This window comes from Sciurus vulgaris (assembly GCF_902686455.1).
Source record: "Sciurus vulgaris genome assembly, chromosome: 12".
NCBI classification, from domain to species: Eukaryota; Metazoa; Chordata; class Mammalia; order Rodentia; family Sciuridae; genus Sciurus; species Sciurus vulgaris.
Window position 1 is genome coordinate 62,745,362 of NC_136473.1, and position 24,419 is coordinate 62,769,780.

Here is a 24,419-nt window from a genome sequence, read left to right on the forward strand (position 1 = left end):
CCCTCTTTTCCCTCTATATAGTCCCTCCTTCCTCCATTCTTGCCCCCCTATCATCCCCCATTATGTGTCATCATCCGCTCATCAAACTTTTGAGGTCTTTCTGGGCTGAGTCTGGAGAAAGGGAAACTCTCATCTTAATGTGCAAAAGTCTGATCTGAGTGTTTTGAGGTAATTTTGCTTGGACTTTAATCAGAATTTAAATAAGTGTCTTCACCAAAGTCATCTTCAGAATGATAGACACACAGAAGGATGAATTGGGACTAAAACTGGTTTTAGTAAACAGTAGTTCTGAGAGAGGTGGACGGTGGCTGAAGTACCTGACCTCTCAAAGTACTTTCACAGATAAGGGATTTTAGAGTTGGAAGAGACCTTAATGAAAGATAAATTTTCTTCCAATCTCATTAAATAAAACTTCAGAACAAGGTGACTTTCCTCAGTTTGCAAATTTGTGGCCAGTCAGGGCACAGGATAAAAAGGACAAAAATATAATTCTAAAGGGAAAGTATTGTGAATTCATCTGTTTCCTCTGCAATTTTTTTTTTTTTTTTTTTTTTTTTTTTTTTTTTTTTTTTTTTGTGGTGCTGGGGATTGAACCCAGGGCCTTAGTGCTTGTGAGGCAAGCGCCCTACCAACCAAGCTATCTCTCTAGTCTTCCTCTGCACCTTTTTAATTGAGCACAAGTCATTGTGTCTATATTAGTGAAGTTATATATATATATATATATATATATATATATATATATATATATACATTTTTTTTTGTGGTACTGGGGATCAAACTCAGGGCCTTGTGCTTGCGAGGCAAGCACTCTACCAGCTGAGCTATCTCCCCAGCCCAGCAAAGTTATATTAATGTGGACTATTAACTAGGATGTGGAAACAACCTCATTAGACAGAAGTGGACATTATAATGGTACCTGATAAAATGGGTTTTCTCATCTGTAAAATGAAAGTATTATAGCAGATAAACTTTAAATTCCTTCTTCCTTAAAAGTCTATGAGTAGATGATTGTGATCGACGATGCAGGTGTTGGAGGTAGATCCCTCTTAGGTCCACCTGTTTGTGACAAGAGTACCTGGGTTGAAGTCTGCAGACCAAGTTCTACTTTTGCACTTGACTTGTATCCTGGTCGATTTGCTTCTCTATATTCAGTCTTTTCTCATTTGTAAACCGAAAGTCATGATGTCTGCCTATGTATGTACTCCCTGGGTTCCTCATCTGAACCATGGAGCACAGAAAAGGAAGGATTGTTTTTTCATTTCTCTTAAGAATGGTACCTAGTTAGTGGTACGCATGGAAGATAGTTATGTGTGATGTAGATTCATGTGTGTATGAAGATGTCTCTCTCAGGGAGTTAGGGCCAACTGCCTCCTGGAACCCCAGTTGACAAGGACTAATGTAAATGTAAACTAATGCAAATGTATAACAAACTGTACAATGTGTGCAGCATAACAAAAATATAAAGGATCATTTTTCTTTATATCCGAATTTTGTTTTCGCCAACTCAATATACACATCCTTGCCTGGATAGTATAAATGAGGGTCTGATGCCCCATTATGCTAAGAATGAGGTGATACAAGTCTAAGCCCACAGGGACAGGTTAGGGGTGGTATAGTGTAGGTATATGAGCTATTTTCTCTTTATCATTCTAATAAAAACTTCTCTGTCTTTATTCCCCCTCAAATTCACTCCTTTCCATGAAGAACTTAGGTTACCTAGATTTGAGATTGGCTGGAAAATCAAGTAAGGCTTACAGATAGGGATGGGGAAAATTCTGGGTCATAGACCTCCTTTCATGGAGGAAATACCTCTGACAGTTCTTGTGTGACATTACCCCATATTTGGTGACTTGAAAGATAATAATTGTTAGAAATTATATGTTGTCAATGTGCCAGGTTCTGTGCTGAACACTTTGCACATATTATCTAATTTAATCCTTAGAGTAAGTTAGAGATGTTGACATTAATGCAAACACTTTATAAATAAAGGTAACTGAAGATCAGCTTTTCCTCAAGTAACACTACTTGGGTCATGGCGTGCCACAGCTCTGGGGAATGCTATTCACTGGGTATTCTCTGTGAATGTTGTCCTTGGAGGTGACAGTGTGAATGTGCTTTTTGGAGCAGTGCAACTGCCTGAAGAAAGGCAGAAGTGAGATGTGAATCCATTTCTGATCCTAAATTCCGTGCTGAGCCACTGTGGCATGTGCTGTCTCTGCACTGTGAAGGGCTGGTCCTCAGTGGTTGATGGTGGAGATGAGTGGCACCTCTTCTGTCTCAATTTGTGTGTGTGTGATGTACCTGGTTGAGCTGGGCCATTAAGAGAACTCATCAGGGGGACTAGAAGGCAGACTGATGGGTGAGAGCTGGGGAGGGTGTGTGTGTGTGTGTGTGTGTGTGTGTGTGTGTGTGTGTCCATGTGTACATAACTTTGGTTCCATCTTCTAGGGCTGTGAATTTTAAGGGGAGAGATCAGAAAACCACAGGACAAGATGTCAGCCAGTACTGGGAACACCTAGTGAATAATTTCCTTACATGTGTGTGTGTGTGTGTGTAAGATGAATTCTGTGTGTTTATTGAAATTGAAAGTCCCTCCATGGGATGGATGTGCTATGGGGAGGAAGGAGTACAGACTCTGCAAGGCACCTCCTTGGCAATGCCTTCCTCCTTCTCTGTGAGGTGGGTAAGATCTGTATAGACCATGCTCCACTTTTCTGAGTGACCAGAGAACGCAGAGAACAGAGTAAGAAGGCAGAAGACTTGGGTACTGGCTGAGTCAGCTTGGGAAGAATGGTAAACCTGTATGAATTCTAGCTTCCTCAGAGTGGAAGATGAGGAAGATGATATTACTCATCTCATTGGGCAAATATGGAGCTCTGGCTTTTACACGGCCTGCTTGTGACAAAACCCTCATAAGTCATGCCTCAGAAGCAGGGAGTGGCTTTAGTCCTTTTACCAGTGTTGCGATTGGAAATAATATTTCTAGGCATAGGCCTCTTTCTCAATGGACCTTCACTGTCACAGAGACTCCAAAAGTGACATGCCACTCCTTCACTCCATGAAGGTCCTCCTATCCCCCCAATTAACCTTCAATTATGCATCCTTCTAATTATGTACTTCTCTTTTATGCTTTTAGAAAAAGAGATTGAGCTTTGCCACTCATTTTCCATGCTTATTAAAGAGCGTTCTCTTTCAATACCTCACATTTGAATTGGATTTGATTTTAGAGATTATGGAAACAAAGAAACTGTGAAAAGCAAGGTTGTTATCCTAGTGCACTGGACGAATGTCCATTGCAGAGATATTGTATGCTGGTCACGCTGCTCCTGTGCTCTGTATGCAGGGCTGGCTCCTGAATGGCTCTTTGGAGGTGTTAGTTTTATTCCACAAAGCCCCTGAATATTCTCCTGCAGTCAGAATTGAAGTCGTTTTAAGGGGGAAGGGGAGCATGAGTGAACATTCTCCTATTTAAGCCGATTTTCACAAAATAAAACTAGGTATCTCCTGCCTCCTTGCCTGAAAAAAGATAGAAGGTCCTCATGAGCTTTCTCTTCCCCTGTTTCATGAGCAAATGTCTGGTTGCCCTCTGGGTGGCCACTTTTTTCTTGCAGGTGACTCTTTTTTTTTGATTATTTAAACAAATGGGATACATGTTGTTTCTCTATTTGTACATGGAGTCAAGGCATACCATTTGTGTAATCATAAATTTACATAGGGCAATGTTTGATTCATTGTTATTTTTTTCCCTTCCCCCCACCCCTCCCACCCCTCTTTTCCCTCTATACAGTCCTTCCTTCCTCCATTCTTACCACCCTCCTTATCCCTAACCCTAAACCTAACCCTAACCCTAACGCTAACCCCTCCTACCCCCCATTATATGTCCTCATCCGCTTATCAGCGAGATCATTCTTCCTTTATTTTTTTGAGATTGTCTTATCTCACTTAGCATGATATTCTCCAATTTCATCCATTTGCCTTGCAGGTGACTCTTGAGTGGATGTACTATTCATTGGGACTGATGTGACAGCTGATTGAGGGGTGAAATGTGTGTCCAAAATCCAGTTAATGTGTTCTGCTTCCCTCTCCTTTTCTAGAAGTTTAATGTCATTACTCTGGAGTTGACCTCTCAAAGCCCATTTCCTTGGACTGATGGCTACTCTTCCTACTTAAAACCTGGAGATGTGTGAAGAAGTTCACGATCATATCTTTACTTCTACAGAAAAGCAACTTAAGAAGGCCCTTCTGAGGGGGTCTTTCACATGCCTCTTCAGGAACAGTTTAGCATCACCTAAAACGAAATTCCTAAGCTTGTGAACCTAGCTCGTGTCCTTCTGTTATGGAACTCCAGGCAGATGCTGCTGAGGTGAGAGGAGACTCCAGAAACTTTCTGCCTAGAGTGAACATCTCTGCTCCTTGAGGTTAAGATGTCCTGGACTGGTTCCATCAGAATATCAATATAACCATGTGTCACTTAACAACAGGGATGGGTTTTGAGAAATGCCTTGTTAGCTGATTTAGTCATTGTGAACCCAGGAGTATACTTACACAAACTAAGATGGCTACAACATCTCTGGGTGGTATAACCTTAGGTATAGGATCATTGCTGTTGACCAAAATGTCATTATGTGGTATATGACTGTACGTAGTCATCTTCATAGCATAGTGGCTCTGGGTAGGCATGACCTCTGTTTGTGAGGCAAACAGGGTCAAGGAGGCATGTGGTCCTAGTTGCCATTTTCTTGGGTGGTAAGGTCTCAGTATAAAGCTAGAGAAACAGGTGAGGGCAGAGACATACCTCTAGGCATGACTAGGGCCTGGCTGTGCCTGGGCTGACAAGGGCTGTGGATGTGCTCGCTAGGGACATGTGAGGCTTGGAGTTAGAGTGTCTTTGATGGTGCCATACTTTGAACAGGGTCATTCACTCCTCTTTCAGTTAATGCTGTTAAATGCCATTAGGGATTTTTAGCATTTAGGTACACATGTATTCTATTACAATAATTGTTATCTATCATATAATGTTAATGCAGTGTGTACTGGTTGGTGCAGAGGCTCTGGAGCCAGATTGCTTGGTTCTGTCACTCATTAGCTTTGTGATCTTTAACAAGTTATTTAGTCTCTCTGGGCCTCTGTTTATTCATCTGTAGAATAAAGATATCCACCTCATAAGTTTGTTGGGAGGATTAATAAATTAATTCATGAAAAGTGTTCAGAAGAGCATTCTACACATTGCAAATGCTCAATAAATTCTTATGATCATCCTTTCTGCTGTGTTCCATGTGCTCGGGGCCCCACTATACCCTAAGCATTATGATAGTTTTAGGTAGACTGAGAACTAGCACAGTTTATCTTTTCATTCAACAAATACATGTTGAGCACCAACTTTGTGCCCCAAGTGGTTCCAGGTGTGGGGATCAATATAGTAAGGCAGACTTATCTGTTGTTCTTGAGGAACCTGCAGTCCTGACACATTGTAAGTGCTCAGTAAACATGTGTTGAGGTAAAGGGATCATACCAGTGGTGTGTCTCTCTGGATAGCCAGTTCTGTAGGGGAGGATAGTGAAATGAGCTCAAGCTTTGGGTTCAGATCTGAGTTCAAATTTCAACTCAATGACTTTCTGGTCATGTTGATCCATTTGCTCATCTGTGAAGGGGGATCATAGTTTGCATAACTTCATAGCTTCGTTGTGAGGAAAAAGGGATAGAAATGCCTTGTATTTAAACATCTCCTGCCCTCCTCGAGCCCAAACACTTACTACCTGGGGACACCCTTTTCCCAACTCCTGTAGATCTTCTGTACTGGCAAAGTGGGACAGGATAAAAGAATCTGAAGAGTGACACTAAGCTGGTTCACTTATTTGTTCACTCATTCCTTGACTCATTCAGTCAACCACAATTCATTGAGCTCTTATTATGGGTTGGGGTTTTACTAGGTTCTGGAGACCTTGCAACACACAGGCAAAATCCTTATCCTCAAGAAGCTTAGATATAATGAAAAAATATGCATAACAAAAAATAAACAAATGAGTACCATAATTCCTGTAGTGTGAAGAGCACTGAAGAAAACAGTGAACAAAACTGTTATTTACCTAGTATTACAGAAATAGGTCACAGGTCTCTCCACAGAGCATCTCACAGCAGAGTGAGCAGATGAAAGAGAGAGCAGGCAAGATGGACTCCATCTTTTGTGAGTTACTTATGGAAATGACATCCCATCACTTTGACCACATTTCTATTTACTATAAACTCACTAACTCCATCACACACTCAAGGAGAGGAACATGACTACTAGAAGGTGGGAACCGCTAGGACTGTCCCAAGTTGTGCTGAGATGATCAGGCATTTTTGCCCCCATGTGGGTCAGTCTGTGGCTATGGGCCATGTGGACGAGTGCTAATGTGAGGTGGCTCTCTACAGTGGCAGCTGTCCCTAGAGGTTAACAGTTGAAGGCTTTCTCATGATTATACTTCCAGCAACTGGGGCAGTGGATCTGTCAGTGAAGAGGATGGAGAGGGATATCTTCACATCCACCACTAGCCCCATTCCACATTCAGATCGTAGACAACCATGTTCATAGAGTCTGACTTCGTAGCAAATTCTGTTGATCCATGTGTGATTGGAAGCCTTCCTTCCTTCCTTCCTTCCTTCCTTCCTTTCTTTCTTCCTTCTTTTTTGTGCTGGGGATTGAACCTAGGGCCTTGTGCATGCTAGGCAAGTACTCTACCACTGAGCCATATCCCCAGTCCCGGAACTGTTTCTTTTTGGTATTCACAAGAAATGGTTCTCTTTAGTTGTGTTTCCTCCTTTATTTTCCTCTATTTTGATCCCTGAGTTGGAACTGTCTTTGAATACTAAATAGAAATGCTACCTGAAAATAAAGTTGTGTTGTAACCACAAATTATCCTGTAAATGCGAGCCCTAGGGTGGTGGCTCATTCAGTCACAAAGCTCTCAGGAGTCTTTGGGATTACATCTCTGTAGGGTAAGCACAGAACTTTTCTCCCCTCCCCCTCCCTATCATCTATCTTCAATTCTAATTTTTTTAATTTTCTTGCAAAATCATGCCTTTTGGACTTCTTGAAATGTAGAATCTAAGAATTCAGTAGAGTAAGGCATGTTCAAGCTTCTGTATAGGCAGAGATTGAGATAGGAATTTTTTGGTCACATACTAAAAAACTCTGTAGCAGTGCTATCCAAGATGGCAGTTACTTTTTTGACTACTTAGAGGCCACAATTATAAGTAGCAAGAAGATTTAGAGCTCTTCAGCACATGTTGCAAATATTGCCCTGACTCTTTCCCAGATGTCTACAGAGATCCTTGGGCTCCCCTTCCTCAAGGTAGCCTTGCAGAGGCAGCTGGATTTGCCTATAAACCTGATATCATACATTTCAAAGTCAGCTCCTACCCTTCATGGACTTGTGTGTATCAGCCAGGTTGGGGAATTAAAATCTGTATCAGGAAGTCTCTATGGTGATGACTTAATGGAATCACTGGGAGTTTTTAAGCTATGTAAGCTGAGCCAAGCGATTCTGATATGCCTTTTAGAATCTCAGGCATGGACGTACCTAGTTTATACAAGTTCCCCAGGTAATTTACTAAGCTTTTGTCCTTACCTTGAGATTCACTGCTCTGTACCTTTTGCTTTTGGGAATGGAAGGTTTCTTTCCTACATCTAATCCACCTGTAGATGGACCAGATGTTGTTATAAATCTTCTGGTGGATCTGAATCTTTGCAGTGGTTCTGAAGCCTTACGTCTCTCCAAGGACTACTGGCATTTCCAGTCTTCTGATCTTTGAGATTTGTGTTTGCTCCTCCTTCCATTCTTCCCTTCCTCCTTTGCCAGATTCCTGGGGTCTGGGTGGGCTGCTTGAATATTCAGGGCTTTTTTTCCCCATTAGCCCCCTCTAGGTTTATCCCAGGAGGGAAATCTTCCATTTTTCTAAGAATAAATCTGTAAAAGTGGCAACATTTAAAAAGCAATAAATTTCTGCTGTGTGTGTGTGTGCAGGCATGCATGCATATGTCTGAAATCTGTGCCCTGTGTGTATATCTCTTTGTCTGAGAGGGGAAAACTGTGCTGACAACACTAAAAGAAAGGGCCTTTAAATTTCTAGAGTCAAGATCACAAGAGGGAAGACCATGCTCAGGAAAGTCAGGGAGGCATCAAACTGCTGGAAGAAATAGGATGGAGTTGAGGAAGGGGGATGCTGGGCAGAAGTGTCACCACAGTCTGGCTTAGCAGAGAGAAGGAGATTACTGGGGCATGATTCTGAAGTAGCTGTGGAATTCAGAATGAGCTCCCCCTTTACTTGGTAAGGTCTCACTGATGCTATTTGGGGAGATGGAAGGAACTCCTGGCCTCCCCTTACCATTCAGTTACTGGATCTTGTTTTCTTAGCCACTACTTTGTATTTTTTTCAGTCATGCTCAGAGGAAACAGTAAGAAGAGAAAGAACCTTGCAGAAGAATTGGGTTTAACTTTCCAACAATATTCTGAAATACTATGAATGGAAACAAAACTCTTTTACCAAACAACCAATAAACTCACTAACCACCCGCAAATAGAAAACAGATGCATGGAAATGATAAAATAACTGGACTGAAATCCAGTTATTAGTTCTAGTTCCTACAGGTGTGAGTGAGATTAGGAGTGGAAAAGGTCAGCAGGAGACAAAATGAATTACCCTGGAGGGTCTCTCCCGGGACCCTAGGATTGCTAATGAGCAAAGACCACCCTTGAGTCCTCATGATTGGAGGTAGAGGAATCATATGGATAATTCAGACCCACCAAGGACACTTATATTAGCCTTTCCCCACAAAAATTAATTAAGGAAAAACAAAAAATGAATATGATGAAAGAAAGGTACCAAAGCATCTCCATAGGAATCATTGGTTTGATCAGTCAGGTCTAGGAGATACTGAAGCCCTATTAATGAAGCTCTGTTAATAGTCTGATGAAGAATCTGAATCCTTTTTATTCTGACTGGAATGTTGCTGCTGCAGTGGGCGTTGGAGGGAGGCAGATAGTAGGGAAGGATGGAGGCCTCATAGGAAGAATAAGGAGGCGTTTTGGGACTTATTCTAAAGGAGGAAATGTGGAATCAGAGAAAAGGAGAAGTTGTCTGATCTGGGGAGAAGCAGAGAGGACCTAGCTGAGGTGTCTGGGGTGCCCAGAGATGGGGAATTCAATCCAAGTCAGCCAGATGAGCCATTGCCAATTAGAAGAATTTTAACCTGGAGGCAAAGACAAGCAGACTTGAGGTTCAGTGGCAAAAGCCCTCACTTGTCCAGGAAAGAAACTGTCACAGAGAGGGAGGTAGAGTAACATGGACAGCAATTCCTCAATTGACAGCCTGGGGAAGAAACAATTCATGAGCTGAAAAAGAGGTGACAAAGGAAACTCCTGAAAGTTTCTTTAACATGTTCGATCTGTGCTAGGTTGGTTATGTCCCATGATATATGGGTCATGACTGTCTCAGTTAGATGGGAGTTTGGGCCTAGGTTCTGAGCATGTCCTGCTGAGAATTCATGTGGGAAAAGTCATGAGAGACTTCACCTGTTGCATATCATCTTTGCAGAGGCACCTGCACTCTACATTCTTTCTTGTCATTTCCGCTCCTTTTTGCTCTTGGGTGATAGCAAAGTGGTATCCAAGGTAAGGGTCACAAGAAACGTTTTCGAAGGAGTCTGGGCTTGGAGGCTATTTTCTTCATTTTTAATTCAACCAAAGCATCCTGCAGCACTGACATGATACTGCTAGATATCTGTTGGTTTGAGTCTCCTCTGTTCTCACTTTGTTTTCTCATAGTGCTGGCTGATACAGGAGAGGCTCACTTGTCAAGACACCTTGTGCCAGGCATTGCATTGGCATAGTGTGGTTAGCATAGAGATGAGCAAGACAAACATATAAAGGTAGCAAACAAATGATGGACAGGCCTGAAAATGACCAAAGTTGCCTAGCTGGATCCTGAATTAAACCAAACTGTAGTTGAGCATTATGTAAGAATGATTCCATCAGTGAGGGAGTGTATATGCAATGGTAGTCCTATAAGATTATAATGAAGAAAAATTCCTGTCATCTAGTACTTTTACTGTACCTTTTCTATGTTTAGATACACAAATACTTATCATTGTGTGATAATTCCTACAGTATTCAGTACAGTAGCATGCTGTACAGACATGTAGCATGGAGCAATAGGCTATACCATAGAGCTCAGGCGTGCAGTAGGCTATATCATCTAAGTTTGTGTAAGTACATGGTACAATGCACAATAACAAAACTGCCTCCTGACAACACATTGTCAGAATGAATCCCCTCCATTAAGCAATGCACTGCTGTATATTAATTACCTAATAAACAAGGGAGCTTCTACTTATAAACCTCTGTGCAGTTATGATCCCAAGAGAATGAGAATGACCCAATGTTGCCAAAGCTTTCAATTTTTCAAGAGAAACTGGGTCAGTATCCATAAGTTGGAAATCACCTCAGAATTCATTTACTCTTTCAGCAAACATTTGCCAAACACTTATGCCAATCCCTGGGGAAGAGTGGTCAACAAGACCCAAGAGCTCACTGCCTTCCCGGGACTTTTTGTATGGGGATAAGTGCTGTGAAGGCAGGGAACAGGTAATGGGGTGGCGGTGGGGGGGCAAGTAGGGCAGCCTTTATGAAAGGGTTAACAACAAGCCTGATAAGAAGGTGCTTGTTATGTGTTCATCTGGAGGAAAGAACATTTTAGGCAATGGGAAAAAGAATGCCAATGGGGTTGGTGGTGGGCAGAAATCAGGGTGGGAAATTTGAAAGGGTAACAGGGTTAGACAAAATACCTGTCATTTGCATTAACATGGATGAAACTGGAGGACTTTATACCAAGTGTCAGGCACAGAAAGAAAAGTACTGCAGAATCTCACTTATATATGGAATCTAAAAAAGTTGAACTCATAGACATATGGAGTGGAATGGTTATTGCCGGAGGCCGGCTGTGGCAGGGGAGGCTGTGGAAAAGTTGATCAAACGCTACTAAGTTTCAGTTAAGGAAAATGAGTTTTAGTGATCTATTTCACAGAATGGAAACTATTATAAATAATAATGCATATATATTTCAGAATTGCCTTAAGTGGATTTTAAATGTCTTCATCACAAAACAATATTATATGTTAAATAGCCTGATTTAATCATTCCACATCATAAGCATATATCAAAATATCACATTGTACCATATAAATGTACACAATTATTATTTGTTAATTAAAAATAAAAGAAAACCTCCTGCCAAGTGTTCCTGTCTTTATTTGGGGGTGTTAATGTTCTCTCCTGGCCTCCTGGAGGCCATAGGTACAGAGGTCAAGTGCTTTTGTGTTTTAGTGAAGCAGGGCCTCAGGAGAGAGAGAAACCTGGGCAGGGTTTAGACCTACTTTCCCTCAAGCATGAAGAGACTTTTTCCCTGTAGCCTCGGTTTCCACTCCAGGCTCAATAGACTTAGGGAGATGGGAGGTAGAAGGGCACTCCGTAGCTGTACTCAATCCTTCTGAATTGATTTTTGTGAGTGTGTCAGGTTCTGTGGCCTGACTGCTGTGGAGGTTATGATGGCTGCCATGTTGTTTCAGGGGGAGACCTCAGGCCTCTGGGACAGCTTCATTTTGTGGTCACAGGTTTCTGGCTTCTATTTTACTGAGGTAAATTTTCCTCAGATGTGTATTATTTATGAATTCCATATCACTGCCCCGTTGAAAACATGAAGTTGGCTCATGTATGGAGATAGCAGATTGGGAAAGGTTGGCCAAGGGAGTGTAAAAATCACCTCACACAGCACAAGTCTCCTTTCAGAGGCACAAATCAAGCACAGGTGCTTCCCTGCCTGGGGGCAGAGGTGGGTTCTCTGGGCCTGTCGTCCTCAATCAGGCAGTTTTTATCAGAGAGCTAGTTCAAACTCAGATTTAAAAAAATCACTATTATAGAAACCATATGTATGTGCAAATACACATTGCCTCCCTGTCCCCCCACCCCACCCCCTGTGGTGGCTTAAGTTTTTACCCTGTTCCTTGGAGCCTTTTCTGAATTGGAAACAGTGTGATGTTCAGGGGGAGAGGATTACTTTTCAGGCAGTACTAGTTCATCCAGAGGAAGGGGGAATTTATGGCAAGACTGAGTTGTGGACTTTTCCAACAATAGTTCCCTTTAAAATGATGGCATTTAGGGACCTATTGGTCACTGCAGTGAACCAGGCATTTCCAGAATACAAAATAATCCTAGAAATTTCATGGTCCAAACCAAGAAGAACATCCTAACATTTTTCATTTTCTTTCTCATTGGAATAATTGTAAATCAGAGTTTTCAAGGCCCCCAGTTCCAAGCCCACCATCCTAACTATTGTTGACTGCAACCCAAACACGGAAGAGATGCACTTCTACACCAACTACTTCCCTGGGCTTTTGGGAGTAATATTTATGCCTGTACTCTCATTCTTGCTGCTGCAATTCTTAAAAGCATGATCAGGTCAAAATTCTTACTTGATTCAGCATCTAGGACTAAGGGGAAGTGTAGACTTCCCAGTTCTCCTTACCTGCTCTCAAAAGCAAGAAACATGAGCTCTATTTTATGTTAAAGCTCTTAACAATTCAGAAGGCCAGATTTAGGACTCTATAAACTAGAATGGAATTTTGGAACCTTGCTTTTAACAGAGATTAGCTACCAATAAAACAGCACACAGAATGTATACAAGTGGTTTTCAAAGTGTGACTTCCTGAACGCTAGCATCAGGGGCACCTGGCAACTTGCTACCAGTGCAGATTCTCCAGTTCTGCTCAATCAGCAACTCTGGGGCAGGGACTCAGCAATTAGGTTTTGGTAAGTTCTTTGGGAAATTCTGATACATGCCATATAGCAATGACATTCAATATTAAACCCTTGTGTTAAACTTTATTTTTTTTTTTTATAGAGATCTTCTATAGCCTAAGTTTCTATCCCAGGCTCAGTAGACTTCAGGAAATGGTGTCCCTAATGCTAGTGTTCAGGGGCCCATGCTTTGAAAAACACTGGTGTATAGTATATACTTTTAAATTATTTTATATCATATTAATTTAATAAATTTATATAGTAAAACAAGTCCCTTTTTTTTATATTAGTGTACACTCACTCTGATCCCTCTCTAATCCCTAACTTTGATGGGAAGCCAGAATTCTCCCTTGACATAGTTAGATAAACGTGGACAGAGCAGATGGGAAAGTCCTATACTGTGCAGTAAAAATAGAGTCTCTACAAAATGGTGATGCCCCATTATTTCTCCTGATTTCCTCTTTTAACTGAAATGGTGGGACAAGAAATTTATTTGACTTTCTCTCCATTATTTCTCCCCATAAATATGTCAACTCTCTCCTTAACATGCAGCAAGAAAATCATGATCAATTCTAGGAGGAAAGCATGTGCTAATGAGAGGTAGGGATAAGGTATGAAATTTTTTATTGATAATTCCATGGCGTTTTTGTTTAAAAAAAAAACAAGAATAGATTTGTGTCCCAAAGTGAATTAGTATGACTTGAATCTTTACTAAAAGACAGTATAGATTACTTCTGAAATGCTGAAAAATTATTGTTGAAATTAAATAGATTGCCTCTGACAATAGAAAATTTAATAATGATGTCATAGTATAAGTGAGGGATGAGGGTAGAGTTACCAGGACTCTGCCAGGGGACCATGGACTATGAGCTTTTTCTCTTCTCCTCCTCCTCCTCCTCCTTCAAAAAAGTACTGCACATGTACATGATTAATACTGAAACACCTACAATATAAAGCAAAATATTTTTGATAGACATCATATGTCTGCGATTCATCATTAATTTCCTCTCCTTCTGGTAATGGTTCTCCACATTTGCTTTAGGAAAGCACCCTCTATCCATTCCCAACCATGGAATTTCATTTGGATAGTGTCATCCTTGGCTCTAGAGCTGTATTCTGATTGATTTAAGTCAGCAGGCAATTTGCCTTCTTTCAGCCATAGAAACTGGTTCAAGGCTGGCTGTTCAGTCCAGCCAGACCAGTGGGAACCCAGATGACGTTTGCTGGAACTTCTGAGAAAATGATGTTGTCTCTCTTCTTCTGAATTCAGTGGCAGAAAGAAGAGATATAAGCTTGGTACCCCTGTGATCCTGCCATGGTGAGGGAAGTCCCATGAAGAGGGGTCTGGAAAAACAGCCACAGATGCAGATAAGATGGACCTGATGCTTGGATCAAACATGCTAGAAGCCATCTATACTTCTATACTTGAGATTCATGAATTAGCACATCTCTTTTTCCTTTCTAAGCCAGATTGATATTTTTTTGTCATTTGAAACTCAAGGAATGCTCAAAGTCATAGGTCTTAAAACTAAAATGATGATAATTAAGCTTTAGCCTAGTTTGATGATTCAGATGGTCCTCTAGGAACTTCCAGTGTCTTGGCTTACACTGACTCTCTCTGTCTCTATATATATGCGTGCGCGCATGTGTATGTGTGTGTGTGTGTGTGTATATATATATATATATATATATATATTTGTTTATTTATCTTCTGTGTTCTTGATGCTTTGACATCTGGGGCCTCATTGCCAGGGAAAAACTTCCCCTTCTGGGGATAGCTAATTCTCAGACATAGCAAAGGACTTGCCAAGGAGCAGGGCTTTCATATATAAACAAAACCAACAAATTCATCACCCATACTCAGAACCACTTTCTCTGCCCAGCTTTTACATTGGAGAAAGCAATATTCCTCTTTCCTAATCATTTCAGGGCCTAGTACCAGACAACGAGAGACCACCTCTATAGCCCAGAGCCCCCGGCAATTTGAACTAGTTAATTCCAAGCTGCTTACCCTGCCTTGCCTTTCCTTTGGCTACCACAAAGACTCCTGCCTACATTTTCCCTGATAACACTCTTTCTGCCTCCTGACTGACCCTGATGCCTCCAAGGGGGCCCTTTGTAGTTTGGTGTACCCCCTTTTTTGGGAATACTGAGTAGCAAATTATCTTTTTAATGACAATTCTCGCTTGAGCCATTGAACTTGCCATAACTGATTAATTATAAGACCTAGATTTTAAAACATTTTCATGAACTCAAGATATAATGAGCGGTGTACTGTGAATGTCAGAGAGGATTGTTTTCATTTTTTTTTTTTTCTTTTTTGCTGGGGAGAGAGGAGGAAAAAGGGAATGCTTGTTGTTAAGTTTCCTTTTGCGGTTTGTTCTAAATATGCTAATGAACACCAAAGCTATTTGTCCTGCAAAGACTGCATAGCAATAGGTAATGATGATTGGAATCTTGTGATTTTTGTTAAGGATTTGTTATATTTTACTTTTTATTTTTTGGTAATGGTAGTGCGAATGTGAAGAAAGTTCTTAGCGGACACTAATGGTGATATGCAAGTTTTATGGTTCATTCTGTTTTTTACCCTAGCAGCTCTCAGAGGGTACAAACATAGTAGAATGGTATTGTATCAATTTGTACTGTAATTTTTAAAATATCAGTTTTGATCTAATAATTTATTATTAGTAAGTGATTTGAGAGCCAAAATAGTGCCATCATTCACCTACTCCCCACCTTCAAAGAACCCTGCCCCAGAAAGTCCAAATCCCTTTCTTTATTCTGCTACTGACTTTTATGGCTCACTTTTATGGCTGGCAAGACTAACAGGTCAATCAGCGTAAGGAAGTAGGGCATTCAGGTTTACCATTTGGGCTTCCAAACACGTAGTTTCCTACTCTGGAGAGTTGAAAGCTGGAGTTCATTCATTCTCACATTCATTTATTTGTAATGGTATGACTGGTGGAGATTGAATTTCAATTTTTTTTTTAAACCTGGAAAACTACCATTTTGTGGATTGCAAGTGGTTTAAGTTTCTTTGTGTATAGCCTTTCATGAGATTCTGAGTGCTTGGTTTCAAGAAATAGAAACCAAGTCTGACTAGCTTAGGCTGAAAAATATTTTTGCTTTTTTGAAAGGGTAATGGAAGGATATCATGTGGCAGAACGCAGAGGGAAGATTGAAGAACTCAACTTGGAGAATGTGTAGAAACCAAAGGCAGCTTAGTAGCAGAGACTATACCAGTCAGAGTATGGACGCCATCACTACTGTGCACTGTTGCCATTGCTGGACTTGGCTGCTGCTGGACACAGCCACCACCCCTGACACAACTCCTTTTGGTGGACCTCTTTTAACCCTTAGTTTATTGCCTTGTGTCTTTGATCATGGTGGACATAGCATCACAGCATCTGCTGGTTCAGAGCGTATTCATCATCCTATAGGATGGCCCCCTATCACAGTATGTTTTCCAACCTTGCATCATATTGAGGATTCAGTGGACCTGCATCTTTCCATAAGCTGTCTTTTGGTGATAAGTTACATTATGGTGCCATTAAGTTCCACAGGCATTAACTGGATTGCCTTCATTTCCTATAAAGAAGCAAATTTCTAAGTCATACAGTGCTGTAAAGTCATATAGAAAGTCTACCAATGGATATACCAGTAGAATTCTGATGTATGAGACAGAGAAAACAAATACACATTAAAAAATGAGCATCTGTTTTGCTAAGAACGAGTTGATGCCCCTCCATAATGGGAGGGCTCTGATAAAAGCAACCTCTAGAAGTGGCTGACTTGCCCTGCTGAAGTACAAGGCATGTCAGGGATTCTGAGTAGGGTGCTGTAGGTGAGTTGAAAGAGGTCGGGTTTTGTTTTTACCATCTAATGGAAACATTTGTTTCTAACATCAAGTTATGATGCTGCTGATTGAAACACAAATACTCTGTAGAGAGGGAAAATTGATAATGCTGGGAGAGAGAGGTTATAACTGCAGGGCTGAAGTTCTTTAAGTAGGTGAGTAGGGATGAACTCTAGCATACAAATGAAGGGTTTGAGCATTTGTTGCAACAAGAGGGAAAAGTGAGAGGTGGGTATAGATGTTTCTTATTTGTGCCTACTTTTCCAGTGAAATGAAGCATGAAGTTGTCAGCTGAAGATGAGAATGGGGAGGGGAGATTTTGGAGGGTATTAGAGTTATTGAAGAGAAAGAAAAAGATCTGTAATAGTATCTTGAAAAGTGGGGAAACAAATTTCCTTTGGGGAACATTTATGATTGCTGAGCAGTTTTGTGTGGTTGTGAGTCTTTCTCTAGCTATGACTAGCTGTTCCAAGTAGGAAGGATCCTGGCTCTCACAGAATCGATAGGTAGCTGGAAAACCAAGTGTGGAAAAGAGGTAGTAACCAAAGGAGGCTCAGAAGAATGAACATTTGGGGTAGGGCATGATCAGAGCTACTGATGTATAGTCTGCTACCACTAGACACAGCCACCTCTTGACCTTCACTGCTGGACATGTAACTCCTCAACGTGGTTTCCAGAACTATTCAACTATCAACCACTGCAGAGCTAATCTCCCTGAACTTTGATTTTCATACCACTTGCTTGTGATTTAATGTATTGGGTGGGACTGACCAGAATCACCACCAGCACAAATAGAACCTTTACAAAAATTAGAAAAAGACATCCTTCCTTCCAGACATTTTACTCTCATCTATTGGAATGTTGTTATAATAAATACATAAATCAAGGATGACTATGATGTGCATGGCACCCTTTGGAGCCGAGGAGAGTAAAAGCAAACATAGCAGCAGCCCTGGCCTCAAGTGTGCCTTGATTTGATCACCAAGTTGTGGAAAGGATGTGAATAATCTACATTTAGCTTTGTGGATCTGCACAAAGGAGGTTCCTCTAAATTGGGAAGGAACTTTTGATCCTGGTCAGGAATTGAATGGAAAAGTCCAATATGCTCCCATAGTTTAAGAATCTTATCTCAGGTACATTCTTTCAGTAGGCAAACCTGAGATACAAAACTACCCAATGCATTGAGAGACCTGACCAGTAAAGTAGTTAAAATAGAAATGCATCAGCCTGAGATGTTAGGTACTCTAAGTTTAGTACTGCAAACTGAATGTTCATATGTTGGAAAGGTTTTCTTTTTTCTTGAATTTTGGACTCACATTTTGGAAATTACTGATATATAGAGTACATTTTTGGTCAGGGACCAAACTTCCCCTTGTTCCTGAAGATGATATTTCCACTGTTAGTTATACTAGGAAAGGAAATAAGATGAGGAGAGAGGATTTCCTGTTATTCTCTGGTCAAAACTGGGGTACAGTCATGTCCTTGGGAAAAGGAAAACCTGCAGATTTCTCTGGAGGAACAGGCCCCCCCATCCCACCAAATGTAAGCCTGTGGGGAAATAGTCAGGAATATGAAATCAAATAGAAGTCAGGGGAACTTGAGAGTATCCATGTGTAGTAGCAGATGAAAGTGACCTGTCATTTGATTCCCAGTGTCCTTGGTAAGGAATCTTCAAGTGTTATAAGCCTGCTCTTAGCAGTGTATTGAGTAGTTGGAGTGAAGGGTCCATGCTTCAGTTGAAATTATATGGAGTGGATCCCCAAAGCCAATTAAAAGATGACAAGATACTTCTTAAAATCTTAAGGATTTCTGATGGAAGAGTTATGTACCAATCAGCACAGATTTGTGGAACATTTTAGCCTTCCTTGAGAGTGCTCAGAAATTACTTGGTGAGTGGAAATCTGAAAAATAAGGAATGTCCCAAGATCCATAGAATATGAGCTTAGATGATTTGTATTAGAGCTTTATATAAAAATCCCATCAGAAGAGCTAGAGAGTTTGAGAAGACAGGGGAGGTACAGTAACACATCCATACTTTCATTGAGTTTTTACCTTGTGACCTTGTGATAGGTTTTTCTTTCTTTCTTCTTTTTTTTTTTTAGCACATGAGATAGACAAAGAAATAAGATACTGCTCTGATCTTTCCCCTGCTCTGTTGGGGGAACTAGACTCATCAATCACTGTTCATTGGGATCTGTTTTATAATACACACCTAGTGTGAGATCTCAGGTTATCTTGTCATGGCACGGGAGGTAAGGTCTCTCTACAGTGAGTGATGCCATAGCCAGCATCTAACAGCCTGTTCTCTTTGTCTTCCCCTTTCCTGTCTCCTCCAGTAGATTTTCTGCAGCATTCATTTGGGCTGATCCTGCCCATGATGCAAGGCAACCACATTAACATTCTGATCAGACCCAGAGCTTCCCCTTTGGCTGTGATATATGGCTATCTGCAGCTTTGGTGTCGCAGTGACGGGTGCTGAGAAGGTGTCCGCTGGGCTGTAAGGGGCATTTCTGCCCTCAATGGTCAATATAGAGTAGACCCGAATGGAAACTTTTCCTTCTGTGGATCTCAGGGACAAGGGTCAGAGTTTATTATCAGATTTGTAATTAAGACTTGTGGCGAATCCTGCAAAGGAAACTTCCCTATTTCATGAAAGATAACAGTTGTCATTTATGGGGTCCCATTATTTGTCAATTGCTTTTCATACATTATCTCATTTTATCCTCAAATAACATAGTAGCTCCATGAGATGAAAAATGAAGACCAGAGTTTACCCAAAATTTCTAAGGTCATAGCACCAGTAATTAGAATAAGAATTAAACTTTCTGTGGTAATAATGGTAGAGGGTGTGCTGACATTTGTTAGGTGGAAGACAGGGATGCTGCTAAACATCCAGCATTGCTCCAGACCCTCTACTGTTATGGGTTGAATTGAGGTCCCCCCAAAGAATATGTTAAAATCCTAACCCTCAGTATCTCAGAACTGAACTTATTTGGAAATAAGGTTTGCAGATGTAATTTTTTAAGACACTGGAATAAGCAGACTCCTAACTCAGTATGACTGATGACCTTAGATGAAGACAATGATGCGATGACACCGAGACACAGAGAGAACCAAGAGAAGATGGAAGCAGAGCTTGGAGTCATGGACACTGAGGATTGCTGGCCATCACCAGAAGCCAGGAAGGAGGCCTACAACACACTGTCCCTCAGAACCACCAGAAAGAATCAACCCTACCAACACCCGGATTTCAGACTTCTAGCCTCCAGAACTGGGAGAGAATAAATTTCTGTTGTTTTAAGCCACACAGTTTGGGTGCTTGGTTATAGCAGCCCTAGAAACCCATTATACCCCACAACAGAGAATTATCTGGTTTAAAATGTCAGTTGCACCACTGACGAGAAACCCTGAATTAAAAGAACAGCACAATCCCCTACCCTGAACAAGCATTCTGCTTCCTTTTCTTCTTTCCAGGGACTGCCAAATATCACAGCAATGGTTGCAAGCATTTATGCCTGAATCCAGAACAGGGGGAGTGCAGACTGTTTTAGAGGGTGAAAATCTCTCTTAAAATGTTGAACATGGTTAGTCCATCTGGCAGCTTAATTAGCCTTGATTCATCTAGGGAGTGAGAGGTACCTGCTGGAGCTGTGCTGATGGATTGTGATATTGTTTTTGTACAGCAAGACTCTGGGTCTCTTCCCAGCTTGTTGAAAATTCCTGGTTTTCGGTTGACGGCTGGATGGTCTGAAATTTCCTCTACAATGTCACATCCCATTTTGTTAGTCTCCATTTCTTTCTAAGTCTTAAGGCTTCATTTCGCCCTGGGCAAAAGAGTAGTATTTCATAAGAATAAAAAAAAATTTCCACCAGATTGTAACCAGAAGAGCGGTGTGGTGGGAGAACGGGTCCTGTTCAGAGCAAATGAAACAAGCCATCAGCGTGACCTGCTAATTCACTATGAAGTAAAGTGTTATTGCCACAATGTGTATTGTCTCAGTGCTCAGATAGCTCATTCAGCACTTGGGTGTGAAACTCTTTTTTATTAATGAGCCCAGACTTTGAGAGTTTGTGTTTTGCTCTCCATGTACACTGGGACAATAAGTTGAATAAAACATTGTAAAGGCAATGTTTCTTGCTTGGGCTTGATGGGATCTGCCTCTTTCTATGAAAGTGAATATTTCAATGGTGTTGTACATCCAGGCAAAGACACCACACACACACACACACACACACACACACACACACACACACACACACACAATTTTCTCCAAATGATAGGTAACTTGTTTGGACTTGAAAGATAGTAACTTTCAAAATTAGTGTACAGACTTTTGGAATGGATCCTTCTTGTCCACTGAAGTGACAGAGTATGTTAAACATTATCAGGCAGAAATAGCAATGACTCATAAGAAATATAACCATGGCCAATGAGATGTCTTCTTTCTTGCAATAGAGCTCCCAGATTCCTTAGAGGAAAGTGAAGATCTCTACTTTGTTAACATATCTTGTTTACCTTGGGAGGGCTGTTTCAGTTGGCTTGCCCAGGGTAGGACTGTGTTTTCTATTTAATTTGTGGGCCCCCTCCTGTGCCCCAGGGCCTGTTTTCCACTGGGCACTCAGTAATGTGGTTTATTGGCATCAAAACTGACAGTGGGAAGATGTTGGAATTTTCTTAGTTCAATCTGGAACTTAAACTTGATTTGCAGCCCATCGTTCAGCATCTCCATGCCTCAGCGTGTTAACTGGAAACATAGGTAAGGGAGAATGGGTGTCCGGGTGAACTAGCAATGCTGAGATATTAAGGGGGTATCTTCTAACATCATGGCTTTTACTTCCCGGCCCTCGACTTGGGCCAGTTTGTTTCTGATGTGTCATTTTGAGAAGTTTGACACCCTAATGCTTCCTGTAAGACATCTGTTTGCTTTTACTTATCTTTCATGGCAGCAGGTTTTCTTAAATGGGTAGCAACGAGACTGAAGCCTGGAGACCTGGGTTGACGGTTCAGCCCTGTCACCAGCTGTGTGACCACAGGAGAATCGCATAACACTATTAGGCTTTAGTTTACCCATCTGTCAAATGGGGACGGCACTGTGTTGCCTGTTTTCAAGGGTTTTGTGAGCATCAGATTTACTAATGAATGTGAAAGGGCTTTGAAATGGCAAGGCAATATTTAAAGGTCAAGTGTAAGTATGAATAAATTCTGATTCCTTTAACAATTCTCATGGTTTCATGTAATCATTTCTCCAGTCAATCTTGCCTTTCATGCAAGGGATAAGAGCTCTCTTCCCTGTGCAGCCTGATTGTTTTTCTGGCTTTTTTTTTTTTTTTTATCCTGCTTGCTGTTCAGTGATCTGGCTCCAATTTTACAATCTAGAGATTGGTTCTTTCTGTGAACATGTTTACTCCTCAATGTCATTAATTAAGACGGGGACAGTGATTTATACGATACACAGTTGCCTGAGGCACAGCATTTCAAAGTGCCACATGTACTTCTCCATTTTACGGTAATGCCTTGCATTTGTGCCTGTGTTTAATTTACGGGTTAAAAACAGACTGCTTGCAGCATTTGGTGATGTTTTCACGGTTAAATCCGCAGCTGCTGTGGATTGCAGAGCAATCAGGAGCACTCATGGACAAGGGGCTTTGATAACCTTGTGCTGGGGTTTCTGGTGCTTAAGAAATTGTTGAGAAGCTTGTGGGGGGTGGGAGGCATTGTTGCAGTCTACTAATCCAGACCACTTGCAGTCCTGGTATTTGCATATCTAAGAACAATGTGTGGATTTTTATGTGGAATAGCAACATGACATTTTCTTTCCTTTTTGATCCTTAATGAAATCAGCCATCTTTTTTTTTTTTTCTTCTTGAAACTCATCACCAATTCTGTGGTTTTCTTGAAACTCGTAATCATTGTGCTGTCCTGCCTTCCCCATCCACATCCTCTTGGCTGTCAAGGCTTGGGGGAGTGAACCCGAATGGACAGGGCATAAAAAGCACTCTCAGTGGCTCTAGGACATGTTCTTCTTTTTTTTTTTTTGGTACTAAAGATTGAACCCAGACTTGCTTAACCACTGAGCCACATCCCCACAGCATTTTTTTTTTTTTAATTTTTAAAATTGTTTTCATTTTGAGACAGGGTCTAACTAAGTTGCTGAGATTGGTTTTGAGCTTATGATCCTCCTGCCTCAGCCTCCCAAGCCTCAGGGATTTCAGGCACGTGCCACCACACCAGGCTGGGGCATGTTCTTGAAGCTGAGAAACAGAAAGAGGCAGGGTGGCTGTTGTTCCTGGCAATCAGTGAAGAGAAGGATCCTCAGCCAGGTCCCCTTCAGAGGCTGCTGGGGGACTTCCCTTCTAATACTCACTGATGTGGTCTTCAGACCATACATAAGACCCATGTAAGTTACTGGGGTCTCCAAATTCTTTTCGCTGTGAAGTTCCCTTGTACTTTTTTCCCCAAACTTAGGAGTCTAGCTCATTCACCCACCAGGTTTATCTGTAGGTAGCAGAAGTTTGGATCCATTTGAATAAGGGATTCATTGACTGAAATATGTACTAGAATTCATTGATCAGTGGAAAATGCACAGGTGCTGCAAGATATTTAGATACAGCAAACTGAATTTGCATAATGTCCTTTCAGAGGAAAAGATTCTGTCACATAAATGATTCCCACAAGCCTGTAAGGTAGGGAGAGTGTGAATTATAACGTCCTTTTATAGTTGGGAAAGTAGAGGCTCAGAGAAGTTGGGTGATTAGCACAGGTTACATCACTGATAAACAACAGAAGCAAACCACTCAGTCTCTTGTGTCTGAGGTCAGGGCTCTTTTGCTTATAGCACAGGATCTTGGGATTGTTGAAGCATGAGAAGGCGAGGGGAGGGTAAATAAGACAGAAACTAGCAGTTCTAATTCAAGTTATGCTTGAGTCAATCTATATAATTGGGCATGTTGGAGGCCAAGAATTTTGTTTCATGTTATATTATGAATTCCTATTCTTTATCCTTGCTAGAACAGTGCTGTTCAGAAGACTTGCTCCTTTTGCCAAATGCAATCTGGCAAAAATTCCCACATATAAAATGGAAATTGAATGGCCGGGACTGAAGTGGGGTGTGGAACCTTGCCTGTTCCACCTCTTCCTGCCTCTCAAGGTGGCCTTGAGACACCTTTGAAAACTTGAGGAGGTGAGGATGGAGCTGTCAGGTCAAAGGGATTTCATTTTCTCTTTCTCCTCCTACTCCCTTTTATCACCTGGCTGTCCTTTTGCGGCCCGCCTCAAACAAATTCCCATGATTGTGGCATTCTTCCTGGTTGCCAAGCAGCACTTGTGAGAAGTTTCCTTCTGTTTACATTCACAGCATTTCTGTATTCAGAAAGTCACAAGAAGAAGGCGTTAGATGCCAGCCTTTGTGGTACTCAACTGTTTGCCCCTATGTTTTTTACTGGTGCATTATAATTGTACATGATGGTGGGATTCGTTATGATGCATTCATGCATGCACACAATATAACCACATAATGTGGCCAGTATAATTCCCCAGTACTTCTCCTTTCTTTTCCTTTTCTTCCTCCCTCTCCCTGGTCCCTTTGCTCTACCCTACAGATCTCCTTTTATTTTCATGAGATTCTCTTCTCTTCTCTTTGCCTTTTCCCTCTCTAGCTTCCACATATGAGAGAAGACATACAACCCTTGACCTTCTGAGTTTGGCTAATTTCACTTAACTTCCATTCATT

The 24,419-nt window shown here is 41.3% G+C and overlaps 1 protein-coding gene across 2 annotated transcripts in view; it reads left to right on the forward strand.

Annotated features, from left to right (window-relative positions):
• LOC306641626 (uncharacterized protein) overlaps positions 1-20,117 on the forward strand; it is a 124,493-nt gene extending 104,376 nt beyond the window's left edge. For both annotated transcript variants that reach the window (XM_079106820.1, XM_079106819.1), the window contains one exon: positions 19,763-20,117. In XM_079106820.1, the coding sequence (XP_078962946.1) occupies positions 19,763-19,974 (212 nt within the window). In that variant the 3' untranslated portion in view covers positions 19,975-20,117. The remainder of the gene's footprint in view (positions 1-19,762) is intronic.
• Positions 20,118-24,419: the final 4,302 nt, after the last annotated feature.